Below are 25,415 nucleotides of genomic sequence, written 5' to 3'. Positions count from 1 at the left end.
TATACAGATGTTGTATATGGAAAACTCTTGCCATTACATTGCCATTGCATTGAGCATCCAATCCATATCTATTTATCTTTTTAGAGTATGCTTGATCACTATGGGCAAAGGAAATATCTTTCATTGATAAATCTTTATCTGCTGTGCACTAGGTTACTGAAATTAAAAAACAACTGCCACAATTTTTTTCAAATGCGCTATGACTATGATCCTCAAATCATTTTAAGATCAGATGTTTCGCTAAGCCAGCCATTTTGTTTTTATACGTCCAAATAGTGGCAAATACCTTAGGGGCAGAAATGCAAATACAGCTGTACAGCACCTGCTTTCTATAAACTTCTAAACATGCTACAAAAATGTTTCCGAAAAGGGTCAAAGCTATACAAAATACAAGAGTAACCCAATGATACAGTGCTTCATTAAAATTTATCATTTGTTCGATTATTGATTACTGGGCCAAATATTTACAATGCCATAAAAATATATAACTATATTATTTTTCTGTATTAAATATAGATACAAGAAAGAGATACTAAGGTTGCTGTTGATCATATACTTTGTATTAAAACAAAAAACAGCATATTAAATATGTACTGACCATTTTTTATAACTTCACTGGAAAGACCTACAAGAAAAACTGGACCTTGACGATGGACACTTTATAGTGTTTGAAGCAGCAGATATCGTAGTGGACTCTTCCAAAGCCCTGAGAGACATGTTACACAGATGCAAGCTGATTGTTGCTTATTGGATTTGGCTCCCAACCAAACTTACAAGAAGGCAAAGATTTAACCTTTAAATCCACCTTCTTACCTAAAGAAGCCTTCACACACAGACAGCTACCTTTCTTTGCTATTCAAGGACACCATTAATGTTTTATCTTCCTTCTGTGTGCATGAATGCTGAAAAATATAATGAAATAACATTAAATGTGTGTAGAGATGTTCCAATATTCACTCAAGCTGTACACCAGGGTTAAAACATGTTCATGAGTATATTATGAATATGTTCAATTCGCGTTATTTTTTGAAAACTTCTGGTCTTTTATTACCTGGCATATTTAGTTCTCTACTGTCTTAATGATAAGCACACTACTTTAAATATAATTGTTCCACGCACCCCCAAAAAAATTAAATGTAAATGTCATGCAAAAATATGCTAATTTCTTTTTAAACCTTATTTCACATTGCTCAGGGACCAAACAAGATAGTTTTCGAGCATATTATTTATTAGAAGCATATGGTAAAATGGATTTAAGATATGTTGTACTTTGAACAGGGGAGAAAGAACCAGGCTGAAAGGTTGTGTGTTCTCATCTTGCTGTATGCTCAGGATTACATTCTAAAGGAAGATTACTGTTCGTTCACTGCTAAGGGGATCAGAAATCATGGATAATGCTTAAGCCGAATGTACCTTTGCCCAAGGCAAGCCATCTCCCTCGTTCATTAAAACAAAATGTGACAGTTAACTTAGTTCCCAGTCTTACGTATCTATCCTTCAGAAATAGCTAGCCATACAAGTGCTCATGCTAGCCTCACGTTTGATCACCAAACTTAATCATTCCCTCTAACAGCAAACTTTAATAGCAAACTGACTGCTAACATGATTGGAGTCAAAACAGAAGCGCTGAGGAAGAAGAGGAAGGTATCAGTGATGCTGGGTAAGTTCTGAGGAATGCAGAACTACAAAGCAATAAAAGGCCCCAAAATTGCCTCTGCATATTCGTTTGGTGTTTTTTTTCTCTTTTGAAGTGAACATTAATCAGCTGCTGTAAATCTAACCTGTTCATCAGAGAATACTGAATCTTATCATATTTTTTGAATGTAGTATATCACATGGAAATAATCTCTTAGGTTAAACCACTGCAAAGAAACACAGTCTTATGCCAGATATCTAAGTGAGCCTGTGGAGAAATGTTGTGCTGGGTAATTCTTACGCAATTAAAACCATATTTAAAGAAAAGTCAAGTATGAAATTGGAAGCTTGATGTTTATTTATGGATTTTGATGATCCACGAAGTTCCAGATTTCCACATTACATTTCAGAGAAATAAGTCTTGAAAATACTCATCAAATTCTTCTTCCCTGTAAAACAATAGCAAATGGTATTAAGAAGCAGTGGGGGGGGGGAACATGCATGCAGTCATTTTCATTTACTCACAAAGACATTTTTCAGTCCAAGGTGTGGTACACATTTTTAGGTGTGCTGGCAGGGTCTGTGCTGACAAGAACGTTGCACTATTGGGGCATATTGTTAAGGAAACATATGCTTACAAAAATGCTTACAACTTATGGTGGCATGGCAGAGGTGCTGTACCAATCTTGCAAATAGATAGCACGTGCACAAACAGTAATGCCAGGATTGTTAGATCATTCAAATGTGTGAAATGGCTGAAACAAAACTGAGAAACCTACGGGAAGATTGAAATCTAAGGGGAATGTTTCCAAAGGATCGTGCTGCCTGCAGTGAGGCCCAAACTGCATCGTCGCCCACATTTAAAATGTCTTCCTGAACCTCCCAGACACCAATTGTTACCTTCCTTCCTAAGGCTGGTGCTATCTGTCTTCACCCTGTTGTATGATGGGCCCTGGCTGAGAGATTTTTGACTACGCGATTTGCCTACCACTTTCCCTCTTTTGGGGGCAGAGCAAATTTTATTTTACTAAGTCTCCAAATAAGTCTGCAATTTACAGAGAGGAGTTCTCTTCTCTGTTTCGTTTACTGAAGGAGGATATCTGCCCATAAAGGTTAACTGTAATTGTTACCAATTTGGGGAAAAATGACGTAATTATATTTATTTTAAATAAGCACCATCGTTTTAAAACAAACAGCTACTCATCAAAAAACTGACCGCGTTTTCTCTTCAGTTTCTTGTGGCGGACCCTTCCAAAAATCAGCATCTGAGGGACCATCTTGCTCGTCATTATTGACAGAATCTGTGAATGAAAAAGTGATTTAGTAGTATTTAAGATGATTTTAGGAATGTCACATTTTAAACTATGTTTGTAAGCTGCCCAAAGTGGCTGGGGAAACCCAGCCAGATGGGCGGGGTGTAAATATAACAACAACAACAAAAATAACAATCTCAAAGCATTTTCTTTAATAACAAGTCTTTCACAATCCAATGAAGGTAACATTCTAAATCTAACAGGAGAAGAATTAGGAACAACAGGCTTATGGATACGCTGCAACTATATTTAGCTAGCTTATATTCCAATATCAACATTGTGAATAAGACTGACCAAGCCTTTCCTCTTTAAAATCCATCCCTTTGTAATCATGGTGTGCTTTTCTTCCTAAACAGGTAATTTTGGCATGTGATTTTGTGGGCTACAGCCCAACTGCATGAAGCCATAAGAGGAACAAATATTGTTGCAGGTTTAAATGACTTATGTTTATCACCTCTTTTCCTAATCCCAAACAAAGTATCTTTTTTAAACAAGGCAAAAGATGCAATGAAACTAAATAGCCATTGTGGTTTGGGTCCCAACAGCCTATCGGCTGCTGGATTACAAACTGCAATTTTCTGCACTTCCACATGAGCATCAGAATGTACTTTCTTGCCACCTATCAACTCTGCATTGCGTTCCGTGGAATGGACATTTGAATGTGTATTCAAAATGCAGCCCCCAATCCACATCTTTGTGCATCTGGCAGCACCTCAGTACTTCTTAAAAAAAAAAAGTTGGAGCACAGAACTTAATGCTTACTTGGGGTAGAAAATCTCCTGGTAACATGAGCTTCTTGCCGGCATTTTACAGAAAGGGCAACATGTGTCTATCTGGGTCACATGCATTTAGGAGGCCGGGCTCCAGGCTGGCCCAGGGACCTGCCTGCCTCTCCTCAACTTTGACTGACACGCTCAGCAGGAATGTGGCTGCGGTGATGGGCTCACCACTCCTTTAAGCCAAAAATCAAGATTCCACCTGCGATTTAGTTACCTTTGTCAGAATCGTCTGATTCTTCTAAGAATGACTGATCTGAAAAGAGACATTTTTAGAATTTTATGTTAGTTACATGTCCGGTTATTCAAATACATGTACAAATATCATGTTAGAAACTCAACATCTACCTAACAAATCCTGGCATTTGATAAGGCTAGAGAGAAATGCTAAAAAATAATAATTATGGTTTTTAACTAGTAAGCCTCAAATATATAACAAATGCTTTTGGTTAATACCTAAATGTCAGTTTCAGTAAATGAGTTTACCATGAAATGTTGCTAACTGTCCAACATAAACATAGTGACCCAGGACGACATAAAGGCTAGTTCATCGGACAACAGGCTGCTTCCTCCACCAGGCCTCCTGTGCACAAATTCTCCTTCTACCCTCAACCGTAATTTGCAAACCACATGAAACACAGATAATCTTAATTTAGCACCTGAAACCAAGGTTTGGCTTGAAATGTCAGAGTAGAAGCACCCCAGGACAGAGAGATTTGCTTTCAAACGTACTTGGGAAATGTTCCCACCTGTAGGAAACAGACCAGGCGTTTTCCCCATCTCCCCTCTTCCTCCCATGTTTGTCCTTCCCTCTCACAACCGGATGTGATCTGTAATCCCACAGGCACACAAATCCTCCTGAGTTGAATCGGCTAGCGGTTTTCCAAACCACGAAATGTACATGTAGAGTCAAACATTCAACTATGAATGTTAACATTTTAAAACAACCTTGCTTTAAGCATAAAGGTTTCTTTTACCTTTATGGCTCTTTCTTTTCTTTGGCTTGTGTCTGTGAGGTGAAGATAACCTTGTTTTCTTTGAAGCTTTGGAGCTTTGTTCTGTGCTTGCTCTCTTTTTCGTTGGTGTGACTTCCTTCCTCCTTTATAAAAGGGAGTGGGTGTTAAAAGTTCTATCAATGTGTTTATCCAGCAACAAAAATATTACAGAAATATATAGTGGGTGGGGAAGGTCTCTTTTTAATTTCTGAACAGCCAACCCTGAAAAAATCAGTAAATTTGATGTTTTGAAACTGATCAATTTGAACATAGCATGGATGCTTTTTGTGTAAGAAAAGATGTTTCCTGTATGCCCTAATAAAAGAGAAAAGGTTTGAGCTAACTCAGCTGCTTCCAAAAAAGGGCCACATCTTAGTTGAACATAAATGTGCAGAGTGCAACCTGAATCAAAGCTTAACCCCAGAACTGTGTAATGCTACCAATCAGTTCTTGAACCAGGAAAGTAGAAGAAGTGTCAATAAACATGCATACACCTTCCCCCAATCCCATGAGGGGACTTTATGCATACACAAGCAGACTTCCGCATGTGTATATTGCTAACTGGACAAGCAAAGAGGTGTTTCATGGCTCTGCTCCCCAATCCAACAGCTGGGATTTCAGTTTTGGAAAAGCTGGAAACAGTTGCTTGGGAGAGGAAGATAATTTCAAGTTGTGGCAAACATCTGTTGGGGAACTCACTGGAGCAGATCATAGAATTGTAAAATTGGGCGTGACCCCAAAGGTCATCAAGTCCGATCCCCTGCAATGTTGCAAATACACCAAGGGAAACATAACCCCGCCGACATAGCATTGTGCATACAACTCAGTATACCCAAACATATATACAAAGACTGCACTTTCGTTACCTGTGGTGAAAGTTTAATTTGTAAGAGCATTCGGGACAAAGCCCTTTAAAAAGAGGGAAAAAAGAAGAATTAAATTCTAGAGGAATTAAATTATCCCCATAATTTTTACATCTAACATCAATTATCCCCATAAAGTCTGCTTTCAGTTTTTGTAAGATGGCCATGTCTAGCATGTCACACGTGCTGCACGCTAATCAAAACCGTCAGCACTAATTCTGCCTTTTAATAAATAAATCGGAAAAGCATTATTAAAAAACACTTGGGGTGATTTTCAACTAAGTTGTTGTGTGTGCGTGTGGAATAAGGTCTGCTCACACAGAAGGAATTTCCTCACTCTCCTCCCATCCGCACTGCCCAAATGTCCTCTGGAGCGTTGCTGGGACCCCCAGGACAGGTTTAGGGCACATGGGGGAGTCGTACGGGGGAGGAGAGAGTGGGAAAGTCTCATAGAAAGAGCAGACCTTGTTCCTTGTGTGCATGCCCCACTTAGTGCTGAATTCTGCCCTTGGGGGGCTGCAATCCTATACCCAGTTTCTTGGGGGTAAGCATAACCGAACTCAATGGGACTTACTTTTGAGTAGATATGTGTTGGACTACCCTGTAGTTCAACCAAATAAATCTTTGGTGGCGTTTGAACACAACACTAAGACATAATTTAACCAGTAGAGGGATGATCCTGAGCAAAGGGTTGGGCTCATTTGCTCCCTGCTCACCTCCTCTTTTGCTGCAGGAGGTGGTTTTCAGCAAAGCCAAACAATTCACATTCTACAGAAATCAGCTGGTTTGGAATGGATCCAGACTGCACTCCCCTTTTGTGAACTCTGTACTTTAAAAAATCCTGTAATGGGGGGTTTATAAAAGTCCTAATGTAATTTTCTACCCCGAGTGAACATCAACAGTAATAATTCAGCTGGCCAGATCCATTTATAATTAGCCGACTAAACCACTTTGAGGTTTTCTTAAAATTAAGCAGTGTATTGTTAAATAAAAATAAAAATCAAAGCTCACTGTTAGAACTCACTTAATTTAACAAGTGCGTTTTTCTTTTCGCCATGCTCAACGTAACCAAAATTCACCTCCCAACTCTTCAAGCCTTCTTTCTCATCACAGTGCTTACTTCCACAGGAAAACTGACCTAGAAAGCAGGCAAAACAGAAAGCAGCACTAAATTTATCTCTCCCCAGGTAAGTTGCTAACAATTAAGTTAACTGTTAAGGATACTACTACTAGGTTTGTTTAACAAGAGGGCCTTCTCAGTAGTGGCACCCTCCCTGTGGAACACTCTACCTTCAGATGTCAAGGAAATAAACAACTATCTGACATTTAGAAGACATCTGAAGGCAGCCCTGTATTGGAAAGTGTCTAATGTTTAAGGTTTCAATATGTTTCGATATATGCTGTGAGCTGCCCAGAGTGGCTGGGGAAATGTTATTATTATTATAACATCATGCGGTATTTACAATGAAGATTAGGGTAGTCTAAATTGGATGCAATCTCCAGCACTTTGCAAAGGCAAGGGAAGAAAAATAATAGATTGCAAGAGCAAGCAAGTGCAATAACACTGTCTTCTTGGTTCTACATGATCATCTGATGGTCCTGGGATGCCATACCCATACATTTCTATGGTCCAAAATCTAAGACATTGAGAAATATGAGTAATATATTGAAATCATTCCATTAGTGCACAATCCTAAACCAGCATGCCTATTTCAATGGCTGGAGGGGGGTCAGAAAGGAACTCTGCCATGTGGGGGGTGGGGGCTGCCCCATGACAGAAGCCCTTGCTATGCCTAGGAAGGAGTCAAGTGCCCACCAGTGACAAACCCCAAACTGGAACATTATAAAGCATGGGGATGTAGATCCCCAGGGGACCTAACCCCTGGGGGGAAGAATAGCAAAAAGAAAAGGAACCTGCCCTCCCACCTTCTGCTCGGGCCAGTGTGAGACACTGCAGCTTCAGCTGTGGTGGTAGGTGGAGCAGTGGCAGACTGTGGGGTCTCAAATTTCAGTGGCGCCCTGTACAACACCCCGTTTTTCACCCTGCATTCTAAACCATGGTTGCAGGGCCCCAAGGCTGCACTCCCACTGCAACTGAACCAATTGTGTTGCCCTAAACCCGCTTCTGAGAGAGCTTCCACTCTTGCTTCTCCCTGCCGCTTATTACTGGGATGGATACTGGCAGAGCCAGCGCACTGATGAGGCGGGGTGAAGCAGCCACCCCAGGGGGTATTCCCACAGTCACCCAGCCCACCCCACTGCCACCAAAGAAGCACCCCAGGCAAGGGAGGCTTTGGTGGGGCCATGGTGGAACCATGTTCTGCTGTCCAGCTTTGCCGCTGGTCTCCCCCGCCCCTAGGAGTGGAGAAGGGTGAGTGGCCCAGCTGCGCAGAATGCTTCGCCTCTCACCCAGCAGGGTGGCGAGGTTTTGCAAGGGCTTTTCCTTCTCGGCACCACAAGCGTAACAGCAGTGTGCCAACTCATCCCAGACCTCCCCTGGGTACTGGCACTGATGTCCCTGATCCGGGTGACTTCTTTGTGTGTTTTAAATTATTTTTGTTAATTCTCCCCACCTCCACTTTATGCCACGTTTTAACCTGTTGTAACTTCCCCGAGTTTTCCAAAAGCAGGTCATCACAGAATCATAGAATTGCAGAGTTGAAAGGCACACGCCAAGGGTCACCTAACGGAATCTCAGCTAAGGCATCCATGACAGCTGGCCATTAAAACAACCTCTGCTTAAAAACCTCCAGTGGAGGGGAGTGTTGTGTTGGAGTGAAAGATGCGCTGCAATTCAGAACAAACCATTTAAAACCGCTGATAGGGATGCATAGCTGGACTCTGTACTGTGCACGTCTTTCTTAGAATGCTGAACTTCAGTAACGAAACGGGCACAGCATGTGGCAGCCTTGTTTCAGCATGTCCCACGAATGAAAGCCCAACATCTTGTTTGATTTCACTGGCTCTGTTGTGTTTCTAACCCCGTGTGTAGTACCAGCGACATACAGCCTCTCGGAAAATGAGACATCCCCTTGCATAGCAAGTGGTAACTATCTGTATTAATAGGCTCACCTCCAGAACTGTTTTTGAAAGATTAACCTCAGAATGTTCTGCCTAAGCTGCTAACCAATGGATTGACAGTGTCCTCAGATACTTCACTTCTGCTGTGCAAAACCAACCGTAATGCTAAAGCATGAACCAAAGAGCACAGAATGCTGCTGCTCATTTACTTCTCCAAATGAATTAAGAGACACCCAGTCAACCCTGGATAAAAGAACATTTGAATATTTATACAAAACACACAAACGGGAAGCATCAGGGTTTGCTTGTTTAATCAATACGGTGTATTCTGTTTTAATTTACACCTACAGCAATCTGATGCCAGCATTAAAACTCTGGCTGATGGTGATGGGTTGGGATTGTAGCCCATGCTTCAAGTCATATGCAATAGGGAGACAAAGGATGTGCCTTATTAATAGTCTGATTTTTAGACACAATAGAGCTCTTAATCTAAGAGGGGAGGAATCAAAATATATTTAAGGACCCTCAAAGGCTTGAGCTGCTGTGGCACAAAACAGCCATTGGGGAACCTTGGAAGAGGGGATTTAAGTCACTTAAGGGTTAGGCTGATCACTTTGTTTAGTGGTAGGGAGGAATCTTCTCTGACAGCTGATTGGCAAGTATCTCTGGATGCTTCACCCTCAGCCGTACTGTATCTCTTAACTCACTTGCTGGAGTCATTGGGCTCCATCTACGTCCTAGTGGTTTGGTGCAATATTTCCGGTTGGTATAACTATTTATTTATTAAATCTGTATGCCACCCTTCATATGAAGATCATAGGGTGTTTCACAACATAAAAATGCAAAAACAAATTCCATAGTAAAACAAAAACGAACCAATAATCCCCCTCCCACAAACACATTTAAAAGGCCATATAATGTTTACTCAGCCAAAGGCCTGGTTATAGAGAAATGTTTTCACCTGGTGCCTAAAGATAAGTAATGAAGGCGCCAGGCGAGCCTCCCTGGGGTGAGCACTGCACAAACAGGCAGCCACCACAGAAAAGGCCCTTTCTTGTGTTGCTGCCCTCCAGACCTCTCATGGAGGAGGCACGTGAAAAAGGGCCTTGGATGATGATTGCAGGGTATGGGTCAGTTCATATGGAGAGATGTGGTATTTGAGGTATTGTGGTCCTGAGCTGTTTAAGGCTTTATAGGTCAAGACCAGCACTTTGAATTGGGCCCAGAAACTAATTGGCAGCCAGTGCAGTTGGGCCAGGTGTAATATGCTCAAACTGCCTTGCCCTGGTAAGCAACCTGGGCGCTGAATTCTGCACCAGCCAAAGTTTCCAAACCATCTTCAGAGGGAGCCCTACGTATAACGTGCAGCAGTAATCTAACCTAGAGGACGCCAGAGCATAGGCAATAGTAGGTATCTGGGGCATAGCTGAGTCACCAGCTGAAGCTGACAGAAGGCACTCTGCGCCACCGAGGCCACCTGAGCCTCAAAGGATCCAGAAGTAGCCCCATGCTGTGTACCTGTTCCTTCAGAGGGAGTGTAACCCCATCAAGAGCAGGCAACCTCCCATCCATCTAGGAACCTCCCACTAACAGTGCCTCCGTCTTATCTGGATTGAGCTTCAGTTTGTTGGCTCTCATCCAGTCCATTAATGATGTAAGGCAGTGGTCCAGCACATCCACTGCCACACCAGCAGATAGAAAGGAGGAGGAGAGCTGTGTGTCATCAGCTCTTTGCTCACAACGTACTGCAAACCTCCAGATAGTCCCACTCAGCAGCTTCATATAAATATTAAACAGCATGGAGGATAAAAACGAACCCTGAAGGAACCTCACGTTGAAGGCTCTCTGGGTTTGAAGATGGGTCTTGGTACTTCCCAAGCATCACCCTCTGGAAACGACCATCCAAGTAGGACAGGAATCACCATAAAGGAGTGCCACCCACCCTAACTTTGACAGCCATGCTAGAAGGATACCATGGTCAATGGTATTGAAAGCCACTGAGAGGTCAAGGAAAACTGTCTTTCTCCAAACAGAGTTCATCATACAGGGTGACCAAAGCTCTTTCTGTGCCAAAAGCAGACCTAAAACCTGATTGAAATGGATCTGCAAAATCAGTTTCCTACAGGAACGTCTGGCATCAAAATAACTACAATGAAAACGTTTGATATGAACCTCAACCTGTTTATGGAAGGAAAACACAACTTGTTTCATTAAATGATAGCTAGGAAGCCAAACCAGAATTCAGAAGAAAATGTCATTTTAAAATGAATGTCACTGCTGCTTGTTTTTCTTACATACTGGGCTGGGAGAAGCTTTAAACAGCTTCTATTGCCATGCTGAGATGTATGCAAAATCAGAATAATGTTTGATTTGAGAATGCTAATAAAATAATATACAAAACTTGTTTTGCAAGAGCAAGTTCTGCAAAACAGATTACACAACTGCATCTAGAAATGTTTACAAAATTGCTGAATGCTTGCGCCCCTTAGTGGTGAACTATATTATTGATCTATGCTAATAGCTGCTGGTAACTGCAGCTGTCTTTGTGAAGACAGCCTATGGTTTCAGAAATGATAATTGAGAAACAATAAATAAATGCAGAATATATATTAGCGGTCTACTGCATTGCTAGAACATGAAACTGTCACAAGAAGCTATCCATAGCACAGCTGTGCTTCCTATACATTGTTTACTGGAACTTGATCAGATACATTTATATCTTCAAACTTTCTATAAATTACAAAGTATCTATGGTTCCAAGCCAGCAGAAGCTCCCACTGGTGAAAATTGCATTTGCGGCTTCTACCAATCTCTCCTCACCCCTTCAGCCCCAATTCCGCCACCTACACAGCTCCAGAGGATGGCCCAACTTAGTTGTGGGGGCACAGGGAGCTGCAGCAGGAAAGGGAAACTCTACCAGCCAGAGCCTGCATCAATAGGCAGGCATGAGAAAAGAGTGAATGGACTGTCAAGGAGTGAGACATACAAAAAAAGTCATGTTGGTCTCAACAGTCCTCTTGCCCTGTCTACTTTACTACCTATGGTTGCATTAGCAAATGCTTCTTCAAACAATACATACTACAGTGGTACCTCAGGTTACATACGCTTCAGGTTACAGACTCCGCTAACCTAGAAATAGTGCTTCAGGTTAAGAACTTTGCTTCAGGATGAGAACAGAAATCGTGCTCCAGCAGTGCAGCAGCAGCAGGAGGGCCCATTAGCTAAAGTGGTGCTTCAGGTTAAGAACAGTTTCAGGTTAAGTACAGACCTCCGGAACGAATTAAGTACTTAACCTGAGGTACCATTGTAACTGAAATTTAGCTTGTTTCTCAGCTATTCTCCACCCAGATCATTAAAGCATGGCACCCATGGCATTAAAACTGCCATGACAGAACGATATAAGCTAATTTCATGTTATCGTGTATATCTTGAAAAAAATAGTCATTATGTGACAATGTAATAAGTAAGAGATAACAAGTAAAAACATTCATTCAAAAAGGTTGGATCTCAAAATTCCCTATGTGAGCATAAAGACCAAGGGAGAATCCCCTCCTAGATGCAGCCTTCCACACTAAGTCTCATAATGTTACAGAAGGTTTATCAGCTGGCAAACAACAATTGGGGGCAGGGGCTGCAGCGGGAAGCTCCATTCTCTGTAAAGAACTCTGCTCATAGAAGTTACAATTCAAACCACAATAAGAAAAAAAAAATAACAACTTGCCTTTTCCTGACACAACCTCTTTCTCATGTCTCCATCTAAATCCAAACTGTTAGAAGAATAAAAGACATGCAGTAAGTATTTTGCACTTACACATTCAGTGCATCCAGTGCAACTGAGATATTTCTCTTATGCCTCAGGTATTGCAAATTTATTTTTCTAGTTCACTATCACTGAATTATTATGATATTGAGCTACAATGGTAGGAATGGTAGCTGGTAAGACAATGGTAAGAATGGATTTCATAGACTCTCATAACTGCTAGTAGGCAAGAAATAGGAATGATGAAAATATGAATTGGTAAGATCCACCCTCGCCTGGAATTGCTTCTGGTGTCACTCTAGGTTGCTTTCCTCCACTTTAAAAGTTCAAAGTATTTACTTTAATCTAACTTTCCGTATTTCCTCTGTACCATTTAAATCTTGCAGCAAGTTGCAGGATAACCTTTTTTTTGTTCAGAAGACACTGCCATCCTGAATCTTGACCCAAACACAAGGCCATTCCAACTTTTTCATAATGTCTTATCACAGAGGTCAACAACTTGTTCATGGTCCCAGGAGAGGAGCAGAGCAGGTAATGAGGTGATAATGAGCTTCAGGGGTGCCAGTGAAATACTCAGCTAGATGCATGACACTACCTAGGAGCAGGGGAAACCTGTGAAGGTGACTGCTGGGATCAAGGCCTATCTGAAAGCCTCCAACTCCTAAAGGAACCCCAGGCTCCTTTGTATGACTCGCCATGTCAGATCTGTACCTGCAAGCCTCTCCAGAACCAGCAAAACAGACAGTAACAAATATAGATGGTATGAATTGTCTGTGCAGGTAGGGGACAGAGAGGTGAAAAGAGCACTCTGTGGAAGTAATACAGGATATATGCATTCCTGGGGTCTTCGCCCTGCCATCCCCTCTCACAATACCCCATTTAAAAAGCCGTGTAATGAATAAGACTACGATGTGTACTTTCATTCAAGGGCATTCCCTCTCCAAAAAACCCTGCTTTGAAAAGAAAGAAAGACTGCAAATAACACAGTACAGAAAAGTTGGTAGTTCCAATTTGCTGATCTAGATCCAACATACTGGCCACCTAGCTATACTCCCTTTTTATCATCAAATGACAAGGAATAGACAAAGCACTGTTATGCATAATAGTCTTATGTCCACTTTTGCATGAGCCAAAGTCCTGTTCAGCCTCTGCATTTTCAGCAAGGTGCAAGCAGGTAAAAAGTGTAACCCACAGCAAGAGCCATTGCGGGTAGTAGCCACTGATAGCAATATTCCACATGAATTTGTCTATTCCTGTTTTAAAGCCATCCAAATTGGTGGCTATCACTACAGCTTGTAAGAGTGAATTCCATAGTGTCTCTCTGCACTGTGTGAAGAAGTACAGTAGTACCTCGGGTTACAGATGCTTCAGGTTACAGACGCTTCAGGTTACAGACTCCCCTAACCCAGAAATAGTACCTTGGGTTAAGAACTTTGCTTCAGGATGAGAACAGAAATTGTGCTCCGCAGCAGGAGGCCCCATTAGCTAAAGTGGTACCTCAGGTTAAGAACAGTTTCAGGTTAAGAACGGACCTCCAGAACAAATTGAGTTCTTAACCCGAGGTATCACCGTACGTAATTTCTTCTGTCTGTTCTGAATCTTGCAACATTCAGCTTCACAGGATGCCCATGAGTTCTAATACTATAAAACAGCCAGTCACCTCCATTAGAACCTGCATTCTTGTGTGTTCACACTAGGCTATACTTTGGCTTATGATTACATGCAAACCAGGACATTCTCTCTACAGTACCTATTATTGGCCACAGGTGTTAAGATACTGGCTACGTTTCTACCTATAGTTTCTGCAATAGCATACATTGCCTTAAGAGAGATTACATTCACTTGGATGAACATAGACAGCCCCCGAGTTACAAAATTTGTCCAGCATGTACCTTGTTCTCTTTGTATTTAGTCAGTTCTGCTATGCAGTACTCCTTGAATAATTTATCGTAGTACTTCTTGCTAAGCCTCTTCTCCCTGAAAGACGGAGACATAATTATGGGTTAGTTGGTTAGACAACGCAAATGCGGGCAAAAGATAGAAGTTTTTTTCTATCTTTTTATCTTATATTAAAAAGGCAGGAATACTAGCACGGTAGTTTTATAAACGTACAGCTGTCACAGAAAATTAAAGAAAAAGCACAATTCAATGACCTTTTCTTTAAATACTTTAACATCCTATGCATTTATGCAGAAACCACCCTGTGTTTAAATGAGGATAGTGAATGGGGATAGAGGTGTAGAGAATTGGTGGGCTGGTTGGACAATTGCCATCAGTCCTGGCTAGCATGATAAGGAATAGCCAATGGTAAAGAATGATAGGAGCTACAGCCCAACAACATCTAGAGAGCCACAAGTTCTGCATATCTCATGTATAGAATTGCAGCCTAACACACAGCTGAGAAACAGCTTTGAAGATGCCTTGTTTTGTAGCATTAAAAACAAATCACTAGATTGCTTCTAATTGGCAACGCACAACAATAATTCCCACTCACTCGCATCATGAGTCTATTAGCCACAAAGGTGTACAATTAGACTTCTTAAGTTTATCAAGCCATTTTACATAAAAAGAATATGTATGAATTAACGTATTTATACAAGAGAGAAATAAATGAGATCAATCTCAGCCCAAGTTACCAGTTCATGTCAGCTTCATCTTCCTCTCTCCACAAGAATCTGTGGTTTTCTCTTATAATGTCAAGGTCAGTCTTGTCATTTTCTCTGTTAAAAAAAAATCAATCAGTTATCAAATGATTTTTTTTTTAAAAAAAGATCACCTCTCTTCATTTGTTGCATTTCCTTTCAGAATCTCTAACACATTCAGTTTCATTTTATAGCTCACTTTTCCAGAAAAATATGTGTCCAAAGTGGCACATAATGCATACAAAATAGACAATGAGCAATGTTTATCCCTGCCCTTATGCAGCATTTGAAAGGGTGGAACACTTTGCAATTCAGCAAGGAGGAGATGGAGGCAGGAAAGACATAAGCAACCAGCCACAACTCCTGCTCCTGAGCCAATGGGGAGGTAGTTTTGGCTGGCTGTAAAATGCCTCCCAAATGAGTTGGAAAAACAGGGCACCTGTCCATCCTGCCACTCTTCTGTGCAGGGCTCACTGGTCTCTTCAAGACCAAATGAGATGTTCTGCCTTCATCTTACATGGCTGTGGGATGAGATTCTCTCCCCCCCTACTTTGCACTATATCAATGTACAGTGGTACCTCGGGTTAAGAACTTAATTCATTCTGGAGGTCTGTTCTTAACCTGAAACTGTTCTTAACCTGAAGCACCACTTTAGCTAATGGGGCCTCCTGCTGCCGCTGCTGCACGATTTCTGTTCTCATCCTGAAGCAAAGTTCTTAACCCGAGGTAATATTTCTGGGTTAGGGGAGTCTGTAACCCAAGGTACCACTGTATTGCTTTTCCCCAACACAAACAACAACATGGGATGGATGCAAGTAAATTGTAACATGTGAAGCACTCCTGAATTATCCAGAGTTTACTTCCGCATGGCCCACTCCTATTTACTCAAAAGTATGCCCTCAGTGATTTCACTTTAACTTGCTCTCTATTATTTATGCATAAGATTACAGACTTAGTAACTTCTGAAAGCAGACAGACTTCTTTAATTATTTTGTACTCACCCTGAACGTTTGAAATCTTCTTTCTTGCCACCGTAGTACAAAATATAGTCATTGACCATTTTCTTATGTCTTGCATACTGACAAAAATTAAGGAATTTGCTGACAGCATTTTCCTGCTTTTCAAAAAAGAAATAAGATAACTGGAAATCTATCGTTCCTTTGCTGAAAGAACTCTGCCTACACCTAGCAAATTTGGAAATGGCTTACACAGCATATGAAGGACCACTCAAGGAACAAGACAGAGATTTCTGCAAGAGTGAAGTTGGGGAGACTAGCAAATCTAGTGACAAAATTTTACTATTCCAAAATAAAATCTACACTGGAAGGTTCCAATTTGGACCATTTCATACAAGTGCCAACCACAGTGCATTTGCCAAAAGTAGCACTATGACGACATGATGTAGTTTTCTGATGAAAATACTGAACAAGGAAAATACTCATAATATGGTAATTCCCAATATAATGTCTTAGAATTTTTTTTGACACAGGCTTCTTCTGTGCTGGTTATTTTTAACCAAGGTCAAGACAATAAATACAGGCAATTAACTGCAGGGGTGGGGGCAGAATATTTAGTTATTTTAGAATTGTACCATAACTCGTTACATAAAAGACATCTAGAAGTGTTGCTTCCTTTGTCAATAAAGCAACAGGCTTTCAGGCATGCTATCATAAATCATTTATCAAGCTTCTAACTTACACAGCACTTATACAAATATAGACAGAGAGCTCTGCCCCTAGGATATAGGACTAAATATTACAAGACAAGGCATAGACAGTTGAACTTCATACACCATTACTGACACAGGCCTAATATACATGAAGATGAACTAAGGACACCTCGCTCCATGTAAATAGAGAAAGCAATCCACCCATCAGCTGGATTCATGACAGGCAAGGAATGCTACTCCCCAAAAATGAGGTAAAGCAAAACAATGGAATATGCTTACCGAGCAAAAGACACAAACTATTCAACTATTAACACCGCATTTCATTGAAGAGGTATCAGGAGTGAAGTGGTCGCTGCCTGTATATTATTGACTAGAATCCAGCTTTGGAGTCATACCTCTCTTCCACCCACACGTTTGTTGTCTTAAAAGACAGCAAGAACAGAAATAGGAGAGTCCAAGTTAGTTCTTCTAATCAATTGAGGAAGGCTCCAAGTCAGACTCAATAGCACTTGTGGTGGTGGTGTAGTGGCACTGCTCATCTGGTTCCCCAATGCAAAGTGTGGCTGTGAGCATAATGGCATCAGAGTGGCTCCACCACTGTGCCCACACTGAGCTCTCCTCCTGGCAACTGGCAGAGATGCTCACTGTTTAGAAGCCAGGTGAGTGATGCTACCCCACCTGCCTTACTGACTGCAACTGGTACTGTTCAACCTGCTGCAGTAGCTACACCTGCTGAATTCTCCTTGTAACAAGAAAAGGGCACTGAGGCTCACTAGGAGGAGCTGCAATCCATTTGCCTCCTCTTTTGCTCTCTCCGACAGCCTTCAGTCACCTTCCTGGAGAAGAAAAGCACCACACCTATTACTAAAGAGCTCGATCTCACTCAATGACTCCCTCTCAGGTCATCATATTGTCAGTTCTGCTCCAGATCATACTGTGTTGTGTCAAGTCAAGTTGATGTTTCTGTTGGGAGTTCAGAAGGAATAAATTGTTCTAGAAGGTAGTATGGGCAAGGGCCCTCATTGGCAGGTGGTAGCAATGAGATCCACACTGTGCCACAAGAGTGCTCCCTAGAAAAACTTACATATAACCAAGATGATATATGTGGCAAATTTAATGGCTGGTACTTAACTTTGCTCAGCGAAAATTCCTCTCTTAGATCATGAGAAATGAAATCCTATACCCTATCCCTAAGGAAGCAACCTCTCAAACAAAGGTCTCTTTCATGAAGTTTCCTCTTCTTCTCAAAATTAAGATGAACTGTTTCTTCATCAACGCAAATTTAAAGGATACAGCATCCAATGCTAGGAAATGAAATCTTTGATTTCTTGCTTCTTCCCTGGTAAAAACAACAACATTATTCTAGTTGTCTACATGCCATGTGCTTAATGCTGTTCTGAAAACATTCCATAAGTACGGCAAAGTACCTGTCCCATTCATCTGTCGCCACCTGTCTGTGGGCCACCTTGCTCTGTTTTTCTTTCTGGAAGGGCTTTTTGAGTAATGCATCTTCATTCCTTATCATGCAGGAGGGGAAACACACAGAATTGGTTATTAGAAGAAAACACATATAAACAGAGCAGCAACTTAGTGTTAAAGGAATAGCTTACCCCCTGTCAATAATTAGTTGGACCACTTGGAGAAGGAATGGGAGGTAGGTCTACACCACCACTCATTCCCCCCCCGCCCCCCCATCATAGAGCAGGGCCAGCAACTCCCACTGCTACAGCATGAGCTTCCTCTACACCTCTCTATTGCTTCTGGATTAGCGATTAGAAGGCCAATGGATCATCCTCAGGAGTCAGACTTGACCCTGGATTTTCCAGGCACTGATCTCTAACTTATTGGGTAAAGGAAGCTGTGTTGGCCCAAAAGAAAAACCCCAAAGTCCACATTCCTAAATAACAATAAGTAGTACTCAGACATCTGGGATCAGGAGCAAGGGCTTACAGATTGGAACATGCAGCTTTCATATGGGCTTAAACTCCAGCAAATCTCTAGATATTTAGCACTATGCGTTAGTTCTCCATAGGAATCACTCCTAAAGGACTACCATGCAAAGAAAGCTCACTAAGGTTTCTTTTCTGCCAATCAAATTGCATCCCTCTCTTGACATCTGAGCAACATTACAAGAGTTAACTAGGAAACTACTTTCTTAGGGACTTCCGGGTTAGCGCCATCGACTAATGGCGGATTCCCTCTGAGCTCCGGAGGGAATCGGCTCTGCAGGATCGGGTCTTGCCGCTGTGGCGACGCGGGGACCCATAAAAATCACAGGCGGTGAAGCCTGTGAACCTGGTGACTCGGCGTGCACCATTTGCGCCCCCCCCGACCTGCGAAGGAGACTTTTTAAAGGCTTCGGAACCGGGGACGGGGTGAGCGGCGCGGTGCGGAGAGTCGACTGCTTCTCCTGCAGAGTGAAGCCGCATTGCCATGGTTGGAGAGCACTGACTTCTTCTTTTGAACAATTGGACTCTAAAAGTAACAACCCGTGAGTACTACGGAAATTGGTACTGTAAAGAAAATTTTGCTTTTAAGAATTAGGCACGATCGGGGAAGGTGTAAAAAGGAAGTCTGCCTCCCTGTCTTGTAAACAAGTTAAAGCAAAGACCTGCTAACTAAGGTCGAGAGAACCTTTTCTTCTTTCCTTCTTTGGTAAAAGACTTTAATTTCACGATTTGGCAGTATAAGAAATTTTGCTGGAGGATAAAGAGCTAATTTTGGGAACCGAAGTGCCACCCTCCCGGACCCAGGAGTGTTCCGCGAGAGAGCCTGTCGATGAGGTACTAAAGAGTTTGACAGCTGTCAAAGTAGCTGTCAAAACGGAAAAAGAGAACTTTGTTTCTGTTGCTTCTGCTGGTTATATATGTTACAATTTTTGTTACAATTTGTTGAAAACAAGGAAGAACTGATACAAACTAGCTGGATTTTTGGACTTGGATTGGAATGAACACTAAGAAACCAAAATCCCTCTAGAGGGGGATTTGGGACATTACAAGAATGGCTGGAGAAGGGAGAATTCAGGCTGAATTGGACAGAGTCTTTGTTCTCTTGGGAAAGTTGCAAGGCCAAATTGATGTTTTGGCTATAAATGTTACAACTCTGGACTCAACTGTAAACAATATCATTGAAACTGATAAGGAGTTGAATCTGGAAGTTTATCAAACTGAACAGAAAGAGAAACTTGACAACTTTGAGAATTTGGAGGAGACATATGTTGTCCCTGAAGAGCTGCAGATGATGAAGGAGGACTTGAGGCCTGACATGATGGTAATGAAGGAAAATAAGAATTTGATGTGGAAAATCTGGCCTGAATTGGAGATTGAAGAAAGGAAAGATCTCCTTATGTGGAGATCCGAAGACCTAAGGATTATAAATTTGCTCAAGGTGGAGGTTGGAGCCCTGGGGACATTTGGACTTGAAAGGAGTAAGAAACAAGATTTGGGTTCCACCTTTAAGTATGGAGGACTGGTTGAAAGAAACATGGATCCTGAAGGGCCAGAACTTCTCCGAGAGTTGGTGTTTAATTTTAAGGACTATCAAAAAAACCAGCAGAGAGGAATTGAGAGAGAATTAAGAGCCTCGGATGTGAGATCTCCAGGCTAAATATTAGATTAAGACTGATGGACATTTGTTGGGGACTGGAACCGTGAAAGGGTGGGGTGGGGTTTGGGAATCCAAAGGGTACATAAGTATAATGTGTTTTGCTTTTATTTTTGTTTTTGTAATGTTTATGAAATTTGGGAAATTCGTGGAAGGGAATTTGGGTCGACTTTAGAAAGAATGTTTTAAGAATATGTATTGATGTATAAGTATTGATGTTTAAGTTTGGATAAGGTAAAATTGGTTTTTTTAAAAAAAGGAACTAAATTAAAGGAAAATAAGGTTAGCAAAAATAAATTGAGGAAATGGATGAAAGAGTAAAAGTAAAATAATAACATGTTAATTTATTAGGTTAAGAATTATGGTTAAGGATTTGCTGAATCAATAATTTGAATTGGAATACAAAAAGGGGAGGTAGGAGGTCGGGAAAATATGTCAATGAAAGTAAATTTTGGTGAACTTAATGTGTTTTTAAATTTTATGTATCTTTTTTTCTGTTTTTTCGTATTTTTTTTCCTTTTTCTTTTTGACTTTTTATATTCTTACTGTATTAATTTTGAAAATTTTAATAAATATCTTTTTTAAAAAAAGGAAACTACTTTCTTAGTTTCAAGTTTAATGTCTGTCACTTCTTTACATCTACATGTTTATAACTCTTCTGATGCTCTGAGCAGCTGGTAGAGATGAAAGATCTATCCCTGGAATGCAACCCAATGAGTTGCTTAGCTGCCTTTGTGCATGTCTTCTAAACAGGGAAGCTCTAGTTCTTTCTCCAAGACATTTATACAGCTGAGACAGGAAGTCTGGCACTCTATGCAATGCGCTGGTGTCATCTACGGTTAGGCCAGCCCAGTGTGCAGAAAATGTTGCACTAGAACTGACATTCAGCCAAGGCTGGGGCAAGGAAGTTATATTCTTTGATCTACTCTCCTGAAGTTAAGCAGACAGCTCCAGCTGGTTTTGGTGTTGTTGTTTTTGCACTTGAATGCTGTCTTCGGCACAGGAAAGGCAACTAACCATTAGGTAAATAAATAATCCACATAAATAAATTATTTAGGCATGTTTAGGGATTTACTCCCAGGTAAGTGTGCATAGGACTGCACCCTTAGTTGCCACAAAAATGAGTAATAGAATATAATAATCAAGCAGCAAGAGCACTCCATTCCCTTCCAGCAGGTGTCTTATTCTTTCATAGCCTGCTGCCACCTGGCTTTGACTGCTTTGATCTCTCATTCAGTAGCTTGATTAATCCTGCTGAGATGTGGCAGAGGGAAAATCAAACTAAAGGACCAACTAGGCTTCAGTGCTGTTCTTGTAGAGATGAAGCACAGAACTGCAAGAAATGAGATGGCACAGAGACACTAGATGAGAACAGCAGTTCTCCCCTACCCCGCTCCTCATTGGAGACAGCACTCTCTGTCAAGCTTGAGAGAAAGAAGACGAAGGAGTCTGCCATTTACACTCCTAGGAAGGACCTTATAATACTACTAGTAAAAGGCATTACCTATTTTTCTGCTGGTCCGATTTCTCTCCTGTTTCATCATCACTAAAATCAGAGTCATATCCTCCATGGCCAAGGATCTGGGAAGGGAATTATAAGACACAGAATCTAGTAAATTTAAGGATCACAAGACACTGATTTAAAAGAGAATTGCCATCATTTCCCACTAAGTTTAAAGGAACAAGAAGCATGTTTTGATAGCAGATCCAAACTACATATTGGCTTCATAAACAGAGAGAAGATGAGAGGAAGTAAACAGATTTCTACATGTCCCCTCTGCTTAGAAAACCACACCCCATAAGAACAGCACTTCATCAATTGTCTCTGACTCCAGAGACTACTGAAGAGGACTGTCACAACAGCAGCAGCCACACGTCCTTGCATGTCTCTTCCAATGAAGTTTCACTGCAGGAGCACATAAGAGGTGATGTGGGAATGCTCCAACTTCCCTCTCACCTAGGAACAGAAGATGTAAAGAGGCTCTCTGCACACATATATTCACCAGTGCGTCAGAAGATCATCTATAGTAGTATCATCTACATGTTATTGCCCATCTTTCAGTGGCCAGCCCATCTTTGACTTTCTCAGGTCTTTGCACAACACCCTGCCAGCACCATGGAAAAACCAGGAGTAGCTAACATGGTGCCTTCCAGAGGCTGCTGGACTACAACTCCCATAATTCCTGACTACTGGCTATGCTATAGCTTTAGAGTGGAATCCAAAAGTATCTGGAAGGTACAACATTAGCTACTCATGCCCTGACTGACAGGTCCTAACACCTTTTCAACCAAGTCCTCCAAGTAAACTCTACAATGAACTAGATCAGGGGTCGGCAACCCGCGGCTCTGCAGCCGCATGTGGCTCTTTTACACCTTTGCCGCGGCTCCGGGGCGGATACTAGCGAGGGGAGGAGGCTCATTGTGCGCCCCGACACTCCCCACTGTGGCGGGTGCTGTACTGGCTGTGACGTCGCATGGGGGTGGTGCGTGCGTTAGTTTTGCGGCTCCCAGGTTTTTTTTCTTCGGAAACGGGTCCAAGTGGCTCTTTTTGTCTTAAAGGTTGCAGACCCCTGAACTAGATTCTACTTCTGTCTTATCTAGGAAATGATTCAGAGATGATGGAACAAGGCAACACCATAAGCCAGGCACTGAAGCATCTAGGACTGGTTCACAGAGTCCTATTTCCAGTTTTTCTCTTCACACAATCAGCAATAGTGGCTCTCCAGTGAAGCATATGTCCATGATTATAAATTTACAGGAAAAAAATATGTCAGCATGAAAATATGGAATTTATTAACTAGGATGGATCCATAATGTTCTTTTAAAGGTTGCATAGTACTTCTTCCTTACACACAATGCACACCAGCATTCGGTCTCAATTTAGGAGAAAGTGAACTTTTCCCCTTTCAGTAAGTCACTCTCTAATATCTAAATTGCACGTCTGGTTTAGAAAATGCCATACACTGATCAAAGAGCAGTAAAAGGATATAATGATCCCCAACTTTCATTTAGGCTTGTGAGTAAAAAGGAGGGATTCTAATCTGTAATTGTGAGACAACGCAAAATCAAGGTGTGATAATTATTCTGCATGAAAAAGGATGGCATTCAAGAGTGCCATCTTATGTATGTGGCATCACCAGAGTAACTGGGACAAACAATTACTATGAAGTAGCCCGACAGCATTCATTGTTATGAGAATAACTGCAGTAATACCTGGTAATACCTTTCTGCTCTGAGAGGCCAGAGTTCAAATCCCTACTCTGGTATGAAGCCCACTGTGTGACCTTGGGACATTCAGCCTAACCTACCTCACAGGGTTGTTATGATGTTAAAATGAAAGCAAGAGAGGCATGTACTCCACCTTGAACTCCTTGGAGGAAAGGTGGGTTATAAATGCAGTAATAAATAAATAAATAAATAAAACCTCTGGCAGTGACAGCTTATTTCTGTTGTCATTCTTTATCTGCAGCTCTAGGAATTAACATGTTCTTGCAGTTTAGTGCAGATTATTCTTTAAAACAACTGCATGTTTTTCTATAGTATCCAGTGGTACCTCGGGATGTGAATGGGATCCGTTCTGGAGCCCCGTTCGCATCCTGAATGGAACATAAGACGCGACGGCGTGTCTGCGCGTGCCGCACTTTGCCGTTTCAGTGCATGCGCGTGACGTCATTCTGAGCATCTGCGTCTGCGCGAGCGGCGAAACCCGGAAGTAATGCACTCCATTACTTCCGGGTTGCCGCAGAGCGCAACCCGAAAGCGCTCAACCTGAAGCACATTCAACCTGAGGTATGACTGTACATACAATATACAAATATTCTATTTGTATATATACAAAATATATACAAATTGTAAAAAGACTAGAGTAGGTCTGCGATAAGGCACCCTTTAACATTTTTCAGTGACAATGTGTTTAGCATAGTGTTTCAAAGTGGTGAAAAAAGAATGTTTTCCCATCCTTTCAAAATATGTATATGGATGAAACAGTTCTTCTAATCTGCAGTAGCAGTTGTGAATACTGAGAGGAAAATAGTTATTTAGGATTAAAATGGAGTACAAACGTTTCATCATACGTTTGTGTGTTTTTAACTGGCCTGGGATCACTAGATAAAGAGCAGTATGTAAATAATCTTTAAAAAAACAACCAAAAAGCAAGCATGTTTACATAACACTTATGGTAATTAGTAAGGCTGATAAACACAAGGCTGAGGTTGCAATCCTAGACATTAGGGGTGGAAAGCCAGTGGCATCCCAGCTGCTCTTGGACTCCCATCAGCCAGAGCCAGGATGCCCAAAAGCCAGGGATGGGGGGAGCCACAGTTTACAACATCTGGAGGGTCCGTTCGGTTCTTCCTCGCTGCTGTACCATTTCCTTGTGCGTGACCTCATCTGTGAGCAGCAGCAAAATATTACACTGCAAATGTTGCCGAATCAGTACAGAAAGCAAGATTAGAGCAATTTTAAAATAAAGCCAGATTCTTTTTTTTGCATTTGCTTTTTGCCCTTCTTTCAAGAAGCTGGCTGGGAGGCACCCACGACTTTATTCCCAAATTAAACTTCGTGAGATAAGACTGATGAGAAATAAGTTGCTTTTCCATGGAATTAAACTTCAGGCCTCCTCGGTCCAAGTGTGACCCTGTGTCCATCAACCCACACCATATCCATTGCTAGCCAGTGCAGAATTTACCCCATATATATAAACCACGTTTTTTAAAAACAAAAACAAAAAACGTTTTAAGTGGTAAGCCTCCGACATATAAACCTTAAATGCGGGGAGTGCGTGGACGAACGCATGCAAGTTTCGGGGTCGGAACTGCCTTAAGAGATGCGATTCCCCTCCTGCATCCTCTCCCTAAACCCACAGGAGAGTCTTCGGGACCATTATTCTTATTTTCATTTTTGCTGCCCGACCCGCAGCGAGCGCCTTCCCAGCCGGTCACTGAGGCGACGGGCCTCCGTTTCCTTCTCCCTCCCCCGGGGCGAGGGGCTCCGACTCACCGCATTCGAGAGCTTCATCTCCGGCTGCCGCCCCGACTTCCAGCCCGTTCGCTTTGCCTGGGAGGAAGAAGCGAGGCGCTTAGGCCTCTCCTCCTCCCGCGCAGGAGTCCCTCAGAGAGAAAGGCCCCGTCGGAAACCGC

General features: G+C 41.8%; 1 protein-coding gene across 1 annotated transcript; it reads right to left on the bottom strand.

Moving 5' to 3' along the window:
• Positions 1-1,970: 1,970 nt before the first annotated feature.
• LOC128414053 (protein FRA10AC1) lies at positions 1,971-25,379 on the bottom strand. The gene is made up of 14 exons (XM_053388721.1): positions 25,276-25,379; positions 21,782-21,858; positions 18,102-18,191; positions 17,968-18,013; positions 16,007-16,083; positions 15,000-15,083; positions 14,256-14,340; positions 12,325-12,370; positions 6,607-6,720; positions 5,586-5,628; positions 4,702-4,823; positions 3,942-3,980; positions 2,852-2,936; positions 1,971-2,084 (listed from the first exon to the last, which is right to left on the bottom strand). The coding sequence occupies exons 1-14, from the start codon at positions 25,291-25,293 to the stop codon at positions 2,042-2,044; spliced, it is 969 nt and encodes a 322-aa protein (XP_053244696.1). The 5' UTR covers positions 25,294-25,379; the 3' UTR covers positions 1,971-2,041.
• Positions 25,380-25,415: the final 36 nt, after the last annotated feature.

Source organism: Podarcis raffonei, chromosome 5 (genome assembly GCF_027172205.1).
Source record: "Podarcis raffonei isolate rPodRaf1 chromosome 5, rPodRaf1.pri, whole genome shotgun sequence".
NCBI classification, from domain to species: domain Eukaryota; kingdom Metazoa; phylum Chordata; class Lepidosauria; order Squamata; family Lacertidae; genus Podarcis; species Podarcis raffonei.
This window is presented reverse-complemented; position numbering and strand designations above follow the sequence as displayed.

Excerpts from the sequence above, each read along its gene's own strand:
- LOC128414053 (XM_053388721.1), bottom strand. Across the intron at positions 14,341-14,999 it reads GATGAAGCTGACATGAACTG|GGAGAAGAGGCTTAGCAAGA; the intron begins GTAACTTGGGCT and ends TCCGTCTTTCAG. Across the intron at positions 4,824-5,585 it reads AAATTAAACTTTCACCACAG|GAGGAAGGAAGTCACACCAA; the intron begins GTAACGAAAGTG and ends CCTTTTATAAAG.